We start from the raw sequence: 18,935 nt of genomic DNA on the forward strand, positions 1-18,935 counted from the left end.
CAGTCCCCTTCCTTCAGTGTTCTAATCAAAAACCCTACTGAGATTTGACATTGTGGGGGCACTGGTCACAGCAAAAGAGCAGCTAACAAAAGCCGACTCGCCCAGGAATTGAGAGAGCACAGGACGTCTTTCAGCTTTTCAACAGCCAGGCAGCTGGTTGGATAAGGATCGAGGACCGACAGAGAATGAATTGGCTGAAAGGCTACCTGTCTGTCTGTCTGCCTGCCTACCTGTCTTTCTGCTCTCTGTCTGGGTAGATGTTTTCTAGATCTCCACCATCCAGTGCAGAACAGAGAAGTCGATCTGAAGGTTGGGAGAAAAAAAAGTGAGCCATCTCTCGAGAGGCCTTGTGACAATCCACATCTGTAACCTGGAGCTCCAGTCATACATGGCATCATTGTCCTCCAAACTTCTCTTCCATTTTGATTTCTCAGGAAATATTCCATTATAGTTTCTACAGTTCAACCCCTTGAGGTTTGGAGATTCAAGGATTCACTGCTTTATTGCCATTGTTGTGAGGAAGAGAACTGGACTATGGGCGGGGGATTTCAAAGTGGATGTTTGTCCCTGAGGGGCCACCGTAAACAGGAAATGCTGATACCATTGAGAGTAGTTCTAACTCTGTTCTTACTCATCTGTTACAGTTGGAAACAAACGTGTGGTGGTTTGAAATGTGAAAATGTATATACAAAAGTCAAGCCAACATAAACCATGTATAGAGAGAGTATTGCTGAACTCACATCACATCTTTTAATAGAATAATATATCAAACAATATGTGATGATGGAAAAATACTTTGATAGTTTGTTGCATCGGTGATGCTTTTTACTCATGGAGGTGGATACCATTGTTCCTGTCTGGGATACCATTTAATACACTGATGTAACAGTCAATGAGTGAATGGGTGTGGAGTCAGGCGCAGAGAGCAAAGGATTCGGGAAAAACACGCTTTAATGTCCAAAAATTAACAGGAACAAAAATAGTATACCCAGCACAGGTGTAACTATAAAACAAAATAGTCCCCTGATGTGAAATACTAGGACAGCGAGAAAACCCAACAAAAACCACTAACACCTCTCAGACATACAGGAGAACAAGCCCGCACAAACAGAAGCGGGCTAAACGAACTTAAATAACCCCACCCTAACAACCAAACAAGGAACTGGTGAAACCAATTAGACAAAACCAAACGAACACAGAACAAAGGATTGGTGGCAGCTAGTAGACCGGCGACGACGACCGCCGAGCGCCACCCGAACAAGAAGGGGAGCCACCTTCGGTAATATTCGTGACAACTGAAAACACATTCCTGTTTCTTTCTGTAGAGTGATGAACGTAGAGGGAGAGGAACACATCTTTTCTATGACTCTGTGTTCAACAGCTTAAATGTGCTTTCAATGTTCTAAACAGGACTACTATTGAGCCTTGCTGTAATAACAATAAAACACACACACACACACACACACACACACACACACACACCTGTACTCTTCTCCTCTCCTAACTCTGAGGAACTACCTGCTTATTCTCATCACATCTCTGTTAGCTGATATTGCTGTTCTCTATATTTCTTTCAGTCTCCATCCAACAGTCAACATAAAGTTGTTAATATGAATGAGAATAAATAAAATTGGGGTACAACCTCTTGTTTTGTCTGTCATTCTATTGTGTGTCTGATTCCCTTCAACTTCCCTATTGTTTATTCTCTTTCAGGCAAGACAAGTGTAAAACGTATCACATCGCAAATCTAATGCATAGGCATAATAGCACATACAAAGTGTCAGTATTCCTGTATTCATTCTCTATGTTTTATTTATTGGTTTCAATAGAAGCTGCAATTCATGTGAAGCCTAATTCTTTTTTCTATCCACAGATGAACTGTACAATGTCAGGAACATAAAACACCAATCTTAACTGAGCAAGCGACAGGCTTTTACTATTGATCTGAGAGCTGTACCTTTTTAAAAGCACAAATCAGATGAAACTGTTTTCTTTCTTTCAGATGACGTATCATTGTACATTGCTGGGGAATGATCAGTAATATACAGTAAATATGAACATACAATGGAGCATTATGAAGCCTGCAGGCTCATCTGATATTCTGCTGAATGGAAAAAAAGCTACCTCTGGTTTGATTGCACTTCATTTAACAATCTACAATTCAGGTTGCTCTGAGATCTAGTGCTCTCTACCTTGTAGACAACCTCACACCACTGGTTCTTCTGGACTTCAGTGACTTTGAATACCTCATAGGGCGGAATTAAAACCTCACTCTCATTTACATAGGCAGAGTAATATGTCACGTTAGCCCCGAAACACGTTTTGACCTCAAAGCAGGAAACGTTACCGAAAGTGTATAAGGTTTTGAGTTGATAGCTTGAGGTGAAAGAACCAAAACGGATCTCTTTGTCAACAACACTGATTACAAGACGAGGCAGTTCTGCGGTAGGTGGTCCTACATGCTGTTTGACTTAGTTTAAGGATGCGAACGGCATCCATCAGATAGAAGTGCAGGGAATGGTACTGGAATGTTTTTCCATACAGTGATTTGCCATTTCTAACCACTTTGTTGAAGTCAAATTAGAAGGATTGTGATTTAGATTTGGTTTGGGTTTGTTATTTGTGTATAAATACATAGCATCAGAATGCTCTCTGTTCAGACCACGTTTAGGTGACTTTGCTTTTTGTTCGGCTATCTTCCAGGCTTCATCGAACTTTGAGACACTTGGCCACTTTAGTGAACATTTCTGTTGTGCAACTTTCATATTTGTCATCAACAGAATCTGGGGCCATGTCCAGTACGAACGGCTTGGACTGTAAGAACAACATGTCATAGTGTCAAATAAAGACATGCCTCGTCTCCACATCCAAAGGGAGATTTTTGTTCTATGGAAACAGTTCAGCACTTGAAATCACATTTGCATAGTTGTGGGGAGGATGGATTGTATGATGGAGCGATGGCTTGGCTGCCCCAGGATGGATTGTATGATGGAGCGATGGCTTGGCTGCCCCAGGATGGATTGTATGATGGAGCGATGGCTTGGCTGCCCCAGGATGGATTGTATGATGGAGCTGCCCCAGGATGGATTGTATGATGGAGCGATGGCTTGGCTACCCCAGGATGGATTGTATGATGGAGAGATGGCTTGGCTGCCCCAGGATGGATTGTATGATGGAGAGATGGCTTGGCTACCCCAGGATGGATTGTATGATGGAGAGATGGCTTGGCTGCCCCAGGATGGATTGTATGATGGAGAGATGGCTTGGCTGCCCCAGGATGGATTGTATGATGGAGAGATGGCTTGCCCACCCCAGGATGGATTGTATGATGGAGAGATGGCTTGGCTGCCCCAGGATGGATTGTATGATGTACCCCAGGATGGATTGTATGATGGGCGATGGCTTGCCCACCCCAGGATGGATTGTATGATGGAGCGATGGCTTGCCCACCCCACCCCAGGATGGATTGTATGATGGAGCGATGGCTTGCCCACCCCAGGATGGAGGATGGATTGTATGATGGAGAGATGGCTTGGCCACCCCAGGATGGATTGTATGATGGATTGTATGATGGCGATGGCTTGGCTGCCCCAGGATGGATTGTATGAGGATGGATTGGCTTGGCTGCCCCAGGATGGATGATGGCCCCAGGATGGATTGTATGATGGAGAGATGGCTTGGCTACCCCAGGATGGATTGTATGATGGAGAGATGGCTACCCCAGGATGAATTGTATGATGGAGAGATGGCTTGGCTACCCCAGGATGGATTGTATGATGGAGAGATGGCTACCCCAGGATGAATTGTATGATGGAGAGATGGCTTGGCTACCCCAGGATGGATTGTATGATGGAGAGATGGCTTGGCTACCCCAGGATGGATTGTATGATGGAGAGATGGCTTGGCTACCCCAGGATGGATTGTATGATGGAGAGATGGCTTGGCTACCCCAGGATGGATTGTATGATGGAGCGATGGCTTGGCTACCCCCCAGGATGGCTTGGCTGCCCCAGGATGGATTGTATGATGGAGAGATGGCTTGGCTGCCCCAGGATGGATTGTATGATGGAGAGATGGCTTGGCTGCCCCAGGATGAATTGTATGATGGAGCGATGGCTTGGCTACCCCAGGATGGATTGTATGATTGTAACCCAGGACTAACTGTTCCTGTTCCAATGGCATTAATACAGAAGCACAATGACATTAATACAGAAGCACAATGACATTAATACAGAAGCACAATGACATTAATACAGAAGCACAATGACATTAATACAGAAGCACAATGACATTAATACAGAAGCACAATGACATTAATACAGAAGCACAATGACATTAATACAGAAGCACAATGACATTAATACAGAAGCACAATGACATTAATACAGAAGCACAATGACATTAATACAGAAGCACAATGACATTAATACAGAAGCACAATGACATTAATACAGAAGCACAATGACATTAATACAGAAGCACAATGACATTATTTAGCTCTGTCCTAATGACTTTCTATTTCTCCATTCGTCTTACGGTGGCAAAGGTTCACCTCACACATTTAAAGATTAGAAGTAACTTAGTCAAGAAAGGTGCTATTTCAACAAGGATCTAGGTCTTACTAAGCCTGGTCCAAAGACAGGCATACAAACGCACAGCCTGTCAAATAGTGAATCACTGACCTGTACTGAAGGTTGACACGAGATGTTTGAATCTCTGCAGTGAAACTCTTTGTATTCTATATTCCAGTAAATGTTCAATCATTTGTATGTTTTAATTACCTTGACAAGGACGTTATGGACATGAAAAGGTAAGATATGATAATATAAGATAAGAAATCTTTCTTCCACACGCTGACCTAACCCTCGTCACTTGTCCTGGCTCTTTGCGGTATAACGACTCCTCAGAAGTTACTTTCTCTCCCAGTTTGGTAAATGTTTAACTTTATGATTGTCGTTTCAGTATGTAACTTCCAGATGTTTTTCCTCCAGATTTCACATAAATGTAACATTCTTTCATAAAGAGCACATTTTCAACTTAATAAAAAAACGTTTCCCATCTCAAGAGGTTAAATAAAACAAGTATTTCAAGCCGGTCGTTCAGTGGGTAACAGGGATGTCATGTTATGCTCGACCCGCTCAGTTTCCCACCACAAAACAGCAGATAATGGCCAAGTAAAAAGCAATGGCAGTTTTAACAAGAATTTATTCATATAAAAAACTGATTTACTGAATGTTCCATTTGGTCTTTATTGAAGGCCATTCATTTAAAATAGCAGGCTTTAACAATTAAATATTTGTGCACAACTTCTAATTTAAAAAAAAAACATATTTGGCAATGACATGCAGTACAAGTAGTGGAATGTTAGATAAACAGACTGGTACCCAGGCTACACTGATAGTGAAGCATATTTCAAACTAGATACATCTTTGCTTAGAGGCTGAAGGTAATATTTGTTTACATGTAACGTGTAGTTGCTTTAGATGAGGTGGAATATATCCTTCTTAGAACAGAAGCAGTGGATAAAAAGGACTGTAATGCTTTCTTTTTCTGTTTTTACTTATTGCTTTCAATACAAGCAGCAGTGCACATGCTAACAAATATCCATCAGTCACATTGCTTTCAATACAAGCAGCAGTGCACATGCTAACAAATATCCATCAGTCACATTGCTTTCAATACAAGCAGCAGTGCACATGCTAACAAATATCCATCAGTCACATTGCTTTCAATACAAGCTAACAAATATCCCAGTCACATTGCTTTCAATACAAGCAGCAGTGCACATGCTAACAAATATCCATCAGTCACATTGCTTTCAATACAAGCAGCAGTGCACATGCTAACAAATATCCATCAGTCACATTGCTTTCAATACAAGCAGCAGTGCACATGCTAACAAATATCCATCAGTCACATTGCTTTCAATACAAGCAGCAGTGCACATGCTAACAAATATCCATCAGTCACATTGCTTTCAATACAAGCAGCAGTGCACATGCTAACAAATATCCATCAGTCACATTGCTTTCAATACAAGCAGCAGTGCACATGCTAACAAATATCCATCAGTCACATTACTTTCATTACAAGCAGCAGTGCACATGCTAACAAATATCCATCAGTCACATTGCTTTCATTACAAGCAGCAGTGCACATGCTAACAAATATCCATCAGTCACATTGCTTTCAATACAAGCAGCAGTGCACATGCTAACAAATATCCATCAGTCACATTGCTTTCATTACAAGCAGCAGTGCACATGCTAACAAATATCCATCAGTCACATTGCTTTCAATACAAGCAGCAGTGCACATGCTAACAAATATCCATCAGTCACATTGCTTTCAATACAAGCAGCAGTGCACATGCTAACAATATGTCCTTCTATCACACTGTCAGGGGAAATATAATCAATCCAAGAAAATAATGCAGGTGTAATGTTTTTAACAGGATAGATGTAATGGAGCTGATAGATTCCACAAGAAAGACACGTCTGCTCTTCACAATATATGTCTTCCAGAAGGATCTGTAACTGAACACAACACGGAACTGTGCTCCTTAAAGAATCTGAAGTGCCCCTTTAACTCTACTTCATGTGATTGTTGGGTTCTAACTTGAATTATAAACTGGGTGGTTCAAGCCCTAAATGCTGATTGGCTGACAGCTCTGGTATTTCAGACCATATACCACGGGCATGACAAAACATTTATTTTTACTGCTCTAATTACGTTGGTAACCAGTTTATAATAACAATAAAGCTCCTCGGGTGGTTGTGGTATATTGGCCACATACCACACCCCCTTGTGCCTTATTGCTTCTGCTTCTTCCTGTCACCACATTAGAACTGATTGATTATGTTACATGAACAAGAAATAAACATGTTAGAGGTCAATGAAGGGTGAAGCAGAACTTTGTGAATGGAAAGTTACTGTGAGAGAAAAGGGGAACAGAGTATATGACCCAGGTCTGTTGAGGAAGGTGAACAGGTCACTGATAAACATTATGGAGAAGTGACTAGAGAAAGAACAACTGCTACCAGACTGCCCGACCCGAAGACAACAGTACAACAGTTAGGCAATGTTGGGCAACAGATAAGGATTTCCAAGAAGTTGAGTACCCCTACTCTTGTCCTGACATATAAATGGTTGTTTGATCATGTGCAGAGTGTGCTTGCAGCTGAGGCACCCAGTGGGTTGAAGACACTTTTTATAGTCTTTTTACTTGGTTTGTTCAGAACCAAACTCTGTCATTTTAGAGTGAAATATGACTCACTTTGGCCTCTGCTCTGAGACATTGTTTGCAGAGGTACATGGATATGGGGCGGCAGCGTAGCCTAGTGGTTAGAGCATTGGACTAGTAACCGGAAGGTTGTGAGTTCAAACCCCGAGCTGACAAGGTACATCTGTTGTTCTGCCCCTGAACAGGCAGTTAACCCAATGTTCCTAGGCCGTCATTGAAAATAAGAATGTGTTCTTAACTGACTTGCCTGGTAAAATTTAAAAAAATATATATACCTGTTTTTAAGGAATGACACTGCTCTTAAAAAATGTTAAAACACAGTCACCTTGGCCCACAGACAGAAACTAACAGAGAGTGGCTCCATTTCCACCAATCAACTGATTGGTTTCAGATCAGTCACCCACTGGGCACAGACGTCAGTTCAAAGTCTAATTTTGATTCACATTTCAACTAATGTGAATTCAATGTGAAATCAACCAAATATTTCATGATGTCATTGGATTTAGGTTAAAAGTTTGGTGAAAAAATATGAAATTCCTTTTTGCAAATTCAATCAGTTTTCCACATCGGTTCAATGTCATCACATAGATTTTGTTTTTAAATGATGTGGAAACAACGTTGATTCAACCAGTTTTTGCTCGGTGGGCAGTGTCATACGAAGGAAAGTGATGTGGTGGTTGGACTCACTCAATCAACATACCAACCACATTGGACCAATCAATCAATTGAACCATTTCCTTCTCCTGTCCTTCCCTACATTGTTCTATAAAAGCATGAATAAAATAACAGAGTGGTAGAATGAGAGGAGAGGTTGAAGAATGAGAGGAGAGGTTGAAGAATGAGAGGAGAGGTTGAAGAATGAGAGGAGAGGTTGAAGAATGAGAGGAGAGGTTGAAGAATGAGAGGAGAGGTTGAAGAATGAAAGGAGAGGTTAAAGAATGAGAGGAGAGGTTGAAGAATGAGAGGAGAGGTTGAAGAATGAGAGGAGAGGTTGAAGAATGAGAGGAGAGGTTGAAGAATGAGAGGAGAGGTTAAAGAATGAGAGAAGTCACAGGCTGCAGATAGAGACAGAGGCAGTGGGTTTAGATGACCTCAGTTGTGACGACAGTCCTGCCTCTGAAACTAGCCAATCACCAGTGGTTGAAAAAGCAGCGTGTCGAATGACCAACTTCTGTCGGGAGGCCATTCACACCACATGATGATGCAATCCCATCACTTTGTAATTGACCTTTCACAATAGAAGGAGATGTTCAGAGGCGTGATGTGGTCTTTGAAATGCCTATTCATACATAAAGTGAAGGATCTGCGCATCAAATCTATAGCCAATCAATCAACTGAAAATACTTTATTTGGAGAAAAATGCTTACAGTTCCATTACTCCAGTGGAAAAATCCTGTTATCTAAGATTCTAAGCAACCTTTAGCTGCTCTAAAAGGGTAAACACAGGTAGATGTAGAAACTGTATGAACACCATAGTGGATTGACAGTCACTGCAATAGACGTAGAAACTGTATGAACACCATAGAGGATTGACACTCACTGCAAAAGACGTAGAAACTGTATGAACACCATAGTGGATTGACACTCACTGCAATAGACGTAGAAACTGTATGAACAACATAGAGAATTGACACTCACTGCAAAAGACGTAGAAACTGTATGAACACCATAGTGGATTGACACTCACTGCAATAGACGTAGAAACTGTATGAACAACATAGAGGATTGACACTCACTGCAATAGACGTAGAAACTGTATGAACAACATAGAGAATTGACACTCACTGCAAAAGACGTAGAAACTGTATGAACACCATAGTGGATTGACACTCACTGCAAAAGACGTAGAAACTGTATGAACAACATAGAGGATTGACACTCACTGCAAAAGCAACATCTTCCTCACTGTCTAGTTCACATTTACTGATGTTGTAGAATGTAATTTATAATAAAGAGGCATCAGCGCAATTGATCTAGCAGGGGAAATGATCCTTGGATATGAATATCTGATACCAGACTACCAAGGCGATGCGAGCCCTTGAACATTTACATTTAATTGAGTTTTTGTATGATATTGCACTCATTAACTGCCAGCCCTCATGATTGCATAATTGCACCTCATAATGTTCCTGTTTTGAATTCTGTTCTGATCCGTGGTCGAAGCTAGCCCAACGTTAGCATAACAACAGGCACATTAGTGTAAACTAGCACTATAAACGCTTGTTGATTCATTGTGTGATAGCTGAGTATTAACATGACCCTCCTAGAAATGGCCTGGGGCCGGGCTAATCTAATTTAGCTTGCCGGACGGTGTTGAGCCTATTCACTGTTTCTCATCCTTCACAGGTTGACAGAGGTTCTGTGGTGTGATGATGTTGATCATCATTGCCAGGGATGCTGGGGACATGTGTTGTCGCTGTTGGCTGTTGCTTGGCGACACCGCAAGTGGATGGTGTTTGATTCTACACCGAAACAGGTAGGAGGATAGTTGGGGAGACAGGCGGCACGGAAATATACCATTATTACAAATATAGAAAGGTCTCCCAACTGACATGTCATCAGAGATAGAGAGAGAGAGAGGGAGGGAGGGAGAGAAAGGGAGAGAAAGAGAGCGAAAGTGAGAGGAGGAAAGGGAGAGAGCTCAAATGAGAGAGAGAGAGAGAGAAATTGCTAATCTTTCTCTCAAGAAGGGTGGGAGGAGGTTTGGGGTTGGGTTGAGAAAGAGAGAGGTTTCACAGAGAATGAATCCAGGTGAACAAAAGTGCTAATGAACACAAAGGTCTTGATTCAACTCCATGGGCCTTAGTTTGTCTTCCAGTGTTGCTGATTACTGTCCATCTGCTGGTTCAGTAGGCTTCTGATTGTGTTTCTGAAGAGCACGTTAGTTCTATCAGAGTGCATTCTGTTTCTGTAAGTGTGAAACATTATGATTCTCTGCGGCTTTTTAAGCACATACACGCGCATTTGTGCACATAAACACACACAATAACACACACACACACCGCAGTGTGCCCTTTTCCCCTTTTGTCACATCGTCACCTTCCATTTATTGTGTTAAAACTGCGGGCTGTGAGAGACTTGACACTACAGAAAATGGGCCCTGCCTAAAGTTGGGCACAGTAGTTTATAAAAAGCCCAGACATCTGTATCCTCATGTCTTACACATTGAAATACAGTATGAAAGGTGTCTATAATGACGATTCTACTATTTCACACTCTGATTCTGTTTCCTCCCACACACACACCCTCTGAACCCACACACACCCTCTGAACCCACACCCCATCTGAACCCACACACCCCCTCTGAACCCATACACACCCTCTGAACCCACACACCGTCTGAACCCACACACACCCTGAACCCACACACCCCCTCTGAACCCACACACACACTCTGAACCCACACACACACTCTGAACCCACACACACCCTCTGAGCCCACACACACCCGCTGAACCCACACACACCCCACCCCTCACTCACCCACCCCACACTCACTCTCGCAGCACCATGTTGGAGGAGAAGAAGACCAAGGTGAAGATCACGTTCTTCGACCTCCTGATGGGCATCTCCTGCATGCTGGCTGCCATGGTGACGGACCACTGGACTGTACTGAGCCCGCCGTTCGACAAGTTCAACACCACCTGTGAGACGGCCCACTTTGGCCTCTGGAAGCTCTGCATGAAGACCATCTTCATGGTGAAGGAAGATTTCATCACACATTCTCTCTGATTCTGTTTCATTCATTAAGTCCAAGAAAATCCCTTTTTTCACTATTTAGTCTGAGGATTCATTCCATTTATATTCCAGTATAGTATAAATGATGGATTTAGTAGCATCTTCAAGCAGCTATACATATAGAATAGCAGACACTTAAAACACAACAACCAAAATAATATGAAACAGCAGAGGAACAAGTGGAGACACCTGTTGCTATACAACTACATGCCCTTTCAAGGACTTAACCCATTCATCTGCAGAGTGGATGTACTTGAATAACAAAGGATGTATATCGCTAGACAGTGGATTAAATACAATCCTTTCATGATTCCTTCACTGTCAACTATTAAGGTGTAAAGATATATTATCTTTAGTCCTCTGTAGTCCTCTGTTAAATTTAAATATATCCTTCCTTTTCCCGAATTTGGATTGGGTGCAGCAGTCAGGTGGGGCCCCCCGTGTCTCAGGCCCCTCAGTGATTGGTGGAGAAATAGATCAGCTCGTAAAAAAGGAACTCTCCCATGAGCCCCTTAAATGGAGCCAGAGAGCAACAAGACACTTTCTGATAGGTAGAAATAACACGGGAATCTATTAAAAAGAACATGTTCTAAATATTCACATTTGATTTCAAGGGTATCTAGAACAACAATATCTACAGAATGTGTACAATATTCTGAATCGTCAATGTCGTATGAAAGCTTAAACCAGGTCGAGCCCTCAACCCGTCTGGTTCGATCGTACCCCATCACAGCACCTAACCCCTGACCCCAAGTAGCTCAGACTGGTGGAAGTTGGTAAATATTTCACATCCTTCTTCACAGCAGTGCTGTATAGACTCGGGCTACACACTGTAAACATGTTCCTGAGAGGGAGAGTAGGAATCTAGGGCACTGTTATCTGGCCCCTTTTCTTCCAGCAGAAGCAGAGATCTGTGGATGGAGAGAGCTGGAGAGAGAAACAGAGAGAGAGAGAGAGAGAGAGAGAGAGAGAGAGAGAGAGAGAGGAGATATTTCGTGCTTTATTGAGGCTGCTGGAGAAGACTAATTCTTAATACTCCTTTCTAGGAGCTAGACAATCTCACAGGGACCTTTACTATAATACACAACCACACACACACACTTCATACACTCTCTCAGCACCATGTTGGAGGAGAAGAAGACCAAGGTGAAGGTCACATTCTTCGTCATCCTGGTGGGCATCTCCTGCATGCTGGCTGCCATGGTGACGGACCACTGGACTGTACTGAGCCCGCCGTTCGACAAGTTCAACGCCACCTGTGAGACGGCCCACTTTGGCCTCTGGAAGCTCTGCATGAAGACCATCTTCATGGTGGAGGAGGACCCTGAGGGCCAGGGCTGTGGCCCCATCAGTCTGCCCGGAGGTAAGGGCTGCTTCTACCCTCCGTCTCTGTTAGGGTCAGGGAGTCTACCCAGAGCTAGGGGTCCTTTACTGTATATCCTCCAGGTGGTACGCAGGTCGACGTTTATTGGGATGAATCTTGTCCTGGAGGCAGAACTGAGTGATCTCCACTTGTTTGGCCAGCAAGTCAAAATTGGCTATATATTGTAAAAATGTATGAAAACTATAATGAGCTTTCTTTTCTTAATTTAAGGTTAGGGTTAGGCATAAGGTTAGCAGTGTGGTTTAGGTTAGGGTTCAGGTTAGGGTTAGGTTTCAAATTGAATTTATGACTTTGTGGCTGTGCCAGCTGGTGACCACCCTGCAGAGCTGCCTCCAGTACATGAGTCATCCCAATAAATGCCAACCTGCAGGTGGTGCAGTGTGATTGTTTCTAACCCTCTGTGTCAGTTCGTGTAAGGCTGGTTCCCAAATGAAACGCTATTCACTACACAGTATGCTACTTCTGACCAGACATGACATAGGTAATAGGGTGCCATTTGGGACACAGACAGAGATGAATAACTAGCAGAGCAGTAAATGCCTCTTTGCTCTCATGCCTCTGTGTCTTCTGAGGCTAAAAGAACACGGTTAACCCCTTTCTCTGTCTAGTAGTGTCTGCCCAGAGGCAAGGGGCAATTGACCATATCTGTCTCTATTAGTGAGCTACAGTAAGGGTGAGGGGTTACATGGGCTGCAGAAATTCATCTCCTGGCTTGTTGTTGCTGGTGGGGGTCGTTACCAATATGCGGCCTTCCAATTAGAATTTGGCTAACTTGTCAGGGATTCAGGGACTCTCCCCCTGCTTTTCTGTCTGAGCGTACAGTAGACCTGCCCCTCTCCACTTCCATCTCTGCAGATGTCAGAGGGTAGAGGAGAGACAGCTGAGAGGTGTCAGTGTACTGCCCTCTCACACACACACACACACACACACACACACACACACACACACACACACACACACACACACACACACACACACACACACACACACACACACACACACACACACACACACACACACACACACACACACAGCCCCCCAGAGTTACTGTGTGTGCATGTGTGTGTGTGTGTGAGAGAGACAGACAGAGAGAGAGAGGCAGAGAGAGAGAGAGAGAGAGAGCGAGAGAGAGAGAGAGAGGCAGGTTTAACTATGTGTGTTTCACTTGCTCTGGCAATGTAAACATATGTTTCCCATGCCAATAAAGCCCTTAATTGAAATTGAATTGAATAGAGAGAGAGAGAGACAGAGACCGAGCGAGAGGGTTTTCTTTGCCATGAAAAAGGAACATAAAATTTGACGTACTAATTAGGTTCAGGCTAAAAATACTTGAATCAGTTATAGAATCCATTGCACTTTATAGTTGTGAGGTCTGGGGTCTGCTCACCAACCGAGAATTCACAAAATGGGACAAACACCAAATTGAGACTCTGCATGCAGAATTCTGCAAAAATATCCTCTGTGTACAACATAAAATACCAAATAGTGTATGCAGAGCGGAATTAGGCCGATACCTGCTAATCATCAAAATCCAGAAAAGAGCTGTTAAATTCTACACCCACCTAAAAGGAAGCGATTCCCAAACCTTCCATAACAAAGCCATCACCTACAGAGAAATTAACCTGGAGAAGAGCCCCCTAAGCAAGCTGGTTCTGAGGCTCAGTTCACAAACACAAACACACCACACAGAGCCCCAGGACAGCAACACAATTAGACCCAACCAAATCATGAGAAAACAAAAATATAATTATTTGACACATTGGAAAGAATTAACAAAAAAACTGCCGAAGTCAGACCTGGCTCTCAAGAGAAGACAGGCTATGTGCACACTGCCCACAAAATGAGGTGAAAACTGAGCTGCACTTCTTATCTTCCTGCCAAATGTATGACTTTTTTAGAGATACATACTTCCCTCAGATCACACAGACCAACAAAGAATTAGAAAACAAATCCAATTTTGATCAACTTCTATATCTATTGGGTGAAATATCACAGTGTGCCATCACAGCAGCAAGATTTGTGAACTGTTGCCACAAGAAAAGGGCGACCAGTGAAGAACAAACACCATTGTAAATACATCCTATATTTAGGTTTGTTTATAACTATTTTCACATCATTACAACACTGTATATGATTGACATTATATGACATTTGAAATGTCTTTATTCTTTTGGAACTTTGTGAGTGTAATGTTTAATATTATTTTGATTGTTTATTTCACTTTTGTTTATTATCTATTTCACTTGCTTTGGCAATGTTAACATATGTTTCCCATGCCAATAAAGCCCTTTAAATTGAAATTGAGAGAGAGAGAGACAGGTTTAACTGTGAGGGAGAGACAGAGAGAGAGAGACTGAGAGAGAGTGAGAGAGACAGAGAGAGACAGAGACAGAGAGAGAGAGAGTGTCCTCCATTTGTACATTGTTAAAACACTGTATGTATATAATATGACATTTGTAATGTCTTTATTGTTTTGAAACTTATGTATGTGTAATGTTTACTGTTAATTTTTATTGTTTATTTCACTTTTGTATATTATCTACCTCACTTGCTTTGGCAATGTTAACACATGATTCCCATGCCAATAAAGCCCCTTGAATTGAATTGAGTGAGAGAGAGAGAGAGAGAGAGAGAGAGAGAGAGAGAGAGAGAGAGAGAGAGAGAGAGAGAGTGAGAGAGACAGAGAGAGAGAGAGATAGAGACAGAGACAGACAGAGACAGAGCGAGAGAGAGAGAGAGAGGGGGAGACAGAGATTGAGACAGAGACAGAGACAGAGAGACAGAGAGACAGAGAGAGACAGAGAGACAGAGACAGAGAGAGAGAGAGAGAGAGAGAGAGAGAGAGAGAGGCTGGTTTGTGTGTGTGAGTGTGGACAAGACAGAGCTGCTCTTCCTCCCGGGGAAGGCCTACCAGTTTCATAACATCTCCATCACGGTTGACAACTCCAGTGTCCCCCTCACAGAGTGCAAAGAACCTTTACGTGACCCTGGACAACATCCTGTCGTTCTCTGCAAACATAAAAGCACTGACATGGTATTGCAGGTTCATGCTCTACAACATCCATAGAGTATGACCCTACCTCACACAGGAAGTGGCGCAGGTCCTAATCCAGGCACTTGTCATCTCCCGTCTGGACTACTGCAACTCGTTGGCTGGGCTCCCTGCTTGTGCCATCAAACCCCTGCAATTTATCCAGAACACCGCAACCCGCCTGGTGTTGAACCTTCCCAAGTTCTCCCATGTCACCCCACTCCACATCCCATCCCACTGGCTTCCAGTCGAAGCTCACATCCAATACAGACCATGGTACTTACCTATGGAGCAGAAAGAGAAACTGTCTCTCCCTTCCTTCAGGCTCAAACCGTACACTCCAACCTGAGTACTCCGTTCTGCCACCTCTGGTCTCTTGGCCCTCCCACCCCAACAGGAGGTCAGCACCCGCTCAGCCCAGTCCAAGCTCTTCTCCTTCCTGGCACCCTAATGGTGGAACCACCTTCCCCCTGAAGAGTCCCTGCCACGTCTTCCAAAAACATCTGAAATCCCGCCTCTTCAAAGAGTATCTTGAATAATTCCACAGCACCCCCGTTTAGGAAATTGCCTTCCGTAAACTAAAATTCAGACTCGCTAGTCCAACCGAGGTGTGTGACTTGACTCGCTAGTCCAACCGAGGTGTGTGAATTGACTCGCTAGTCCAACCGAGGTGTGTGAATTGACTCGCTAGTCCAACCGAGGTGTGTGAATTGACTCACTAGTCCAACCGAGGTGTGTGAATTGACTCGCTAGTCCAACCGAGGTGTGTGAATTGACTCGCTAGTCCAACTGAGGTGTGTGAATTGACTCGCTAGTCCAACCGAGGTGTGTGAATTGACTCGCTAGTCCAACCGAGGTGTGTGAATTGACTCACTAGTCCAACCGAGGTGTGTGAATTGACTCGCTAGTCCAACCGAGGTGTGTGAATTGACTCGCTAGTCCTACTGATGTGTGTAAATGTACTCGCTAGTACAACAGAGGTCTGTGAATTGACTCACTAGTCCAACCGGGGTGTGTGAATCTCGCTAGTCCTACTGCTGTGTGTAAATTGACTCGCTAGTCCAACAGAGGTGTGTGAATTGACTCGCTAAACTGGATGTGCTAGATGTACTACATTCAGTCGTTCACACTTGGAAGACAGGAAGTGGGAACTGTCTAAATACAGGTGTGGAAGACATGGGGATGTGGAAGACAGGCAGTGGGAACTGTCTAAATACAGGTGTGGAAGACATGAGGATGTGGAAGACAGGCAGTGGGAACTGTCTAAATACAGGTGTGGAAGACATGGGGATGTGGAAGACAGGCAGTGGGAACTGTCTAAATACAGGTGTGGAAGACATGAGGATGTGGAAGACAGGCAGTGGGAACTGTCTAAATACAGGTGTGGAAGACATGGGGATGTGGAAGACAGGCAGTGGGAACTGTCTAAATACAGGTGTGGAAGACATGGGGATGTGGAAGACAGGCAGTGGGAACTGTCTAAATACAGGTGTGGAAGACATGAGGATGTGGAAGACAGGCAGTGGGAACTGTCTAAATACAGGTGTGGAAGACATGAGGATGTGGAAGACAGGCAGTGGGAACTGTCTAAATACAGGTGTGGAAGACATGGGGATGTGGAAGACAGGCAGTGGGAACTGTCTAAATACAGGTGTGGAAGACATGAGGATGTGGAAGACAGGCAGTGGGAACTGTCTAAATACAGGTGTGGAAGACATGGGGATGTGGAAGACAGGCAGTGGGAACTGTCTAAATACAGGTGTGGAAGACATGGGGATGTGGAAGACAGGCAGTGGGAACTGTCTAAATACAGGTGTGGAAGACATGGGGATGTGGAAGAGGCAGTGGGAACTGTCTAAATACAGGTGTGGAAGACATGAGGATGTGGAAGACAGGCAGTGGGAACTGTCTAAATACAGGTGTGGAAGCCATGGGGATGTGGAAGACAGGCAGTGGGAACTGTCTAAATACAGGTGTGGAAGACATGGGGATGTGGAAGACAGGCAGTGGGAACTGTCTAAATACAGGTGTGGAAGCCATGGGGATGTGGAAGACAGGCAGTGGGAACTGTCTAAATACAGGTGTGGAAGACATGGGGATGTGGAAGACAGGCAGTGGGAACTGTCTAAATACAGGTGTGGAAGACATGGGGATGTGGAAGACAGGCAGTGGGAACTGTCTAAATACAGGTGTGGAAGCCATGGGGATGTGGAAGACAGGCAGTGGGAACTGTCTAAATACAGGTGTGGAAGCCATGAGGATGTGGAAGACAGGCAGTGGGAACTGTCTAAATACAGGTGTGGAAGACATGGGGATGTGGAAGACAGGCAGTGGGAACTGTCTAAATACATCTGTTCTGCTATGTTCCACTATGTTCAGGCCAGTATTCACTCAATACTGCCTGTGAATGGGTGTTCGATTAGATGGCCACATGGTCTTGTTCAAGGAGGAAATTCACTGGGACAATTGCTGCCATTCAATGCATTGCAGCATACCATTCAACCACAATCTGTGGTATTGTGGATCCAGTTGTGTTTGGTGGCTGTAGACTTCACTACAGACAGATGTAGGATCATAATCTGACCTATTTTGTCACAGCAAAAATAATCCTGCAGCAACAGGAATTGAACATTTAGTCCATAATGTTTTGATCAGTGGTTAAACTACTAGATTAGATTAATTTAATAGTCACATGTACAGGGTTACAGATGTATTGCAGGGTACAGTGAAATTCAGGTAGCTGACTAGTGATGGTCTGGGGTTAGAAGCTATTGGCCAGTGTGTTGCGTGTTGTTGCCGTACCAGGCTGTGATACAGCCCGGCAGTAGGCTCTCGATGGTGCTCCTGTAGAACACAGGAAGCGCCCTTGGAGACAGGCCACATTTCTTCATCCTCCTGTTAGATTAGGGGCTGTTAGTGACCCAGAGGAAAGTGAGGCATAATGGGATTTATCCAGGTTTCCAGCCACACAGTCACCTGATGTTATGTGTTAGCTGCTCATTAAGACACACTGTTGAGGCTGGGGGTTGGAAAGGGGTTGGGTGTGAGGCAGAATACATCAACACAGCGCAGCACCAGCAAAGAATATTACATTGTGTGAAAAACACCACAGGATCATACACGCCTAAATGTCTACCCGTGGTGGGAGTCAGGGTGACTCACCTTAATAACATGCTTTGCATTCCAAACCGATTGGAGCTGATCACCGTGTGGCATGCGCTCCCGTTAATTTCCGTTCACTCCTGTTCGCCGTACACTTTTGTCATTTACCGCCGTAATTACAAGGCATTTGTCTTCCGCAACAAGATGCCTTGATGACATTTGAAAACGGCCTTCCCTATAAATGACGCATGACTTCTTGACTGGTTTTAAATCAAACAAACAATTTAATGAACACCACCATCACGTCAGCCAGGAAATAACACTAGGGGCATATTGTTGGAGTGATGGATGGTTTCATGTGTGTGTCTTTGTCTGTGTCTCTCTCTCTCGCTCTATCTCTCTCTCTCTCTGTGTGTGTGTGTGTGTTTCTCTGTGTG

General features: G+C 43.8%; 1 protein-coding gene across 1 annotated transcript in view; it reads left to right on the forward strand.

Annotated features, from left to right (window-relative positions):
• The first annotated feature begins 11,973 nt into the window (after positions 1–11,973).
• cacng1b (calcium channel, voltage-dependent, gamma subunit 1b) overlaps positions 11,974–18,935 on the forward strand; it is a 31,104-nt gene continuing 24,142 nt past the window's right edge. Inside the window, exon 1 of the mRNA XM_042319227.1 lies at positions 11,974–12,344. Within this exon, the coding sequence (XP_042175161.1) occupies positions 12,104–12,344 (241 nt within the window). The 5' untranslated portion in view covers positions 11,974–12,103. The remainder of the gene's footprint in view (positions 12,345–18,935) is intronic.

This window comes from Oncorhynchus tshawytscha, unplaced genomic scaffold, assembly GCF_018296145.1.
Source record: "Oncorhynchus tshawytscha isolate Ot180627B unplaced genomic scaffold, Otsh_v2.0 Un_scaffold_1341_pilon_pilon, whole genome shotgun sequence".
NCBI classification, from domain to species: domain Eukaryota; kingdom Metazoa; phylum Chordata; class Actinopteri; order Salmoniformes; family Salmonidae; genus Oncorhynchus; species Oncorhynchus tshawytscha.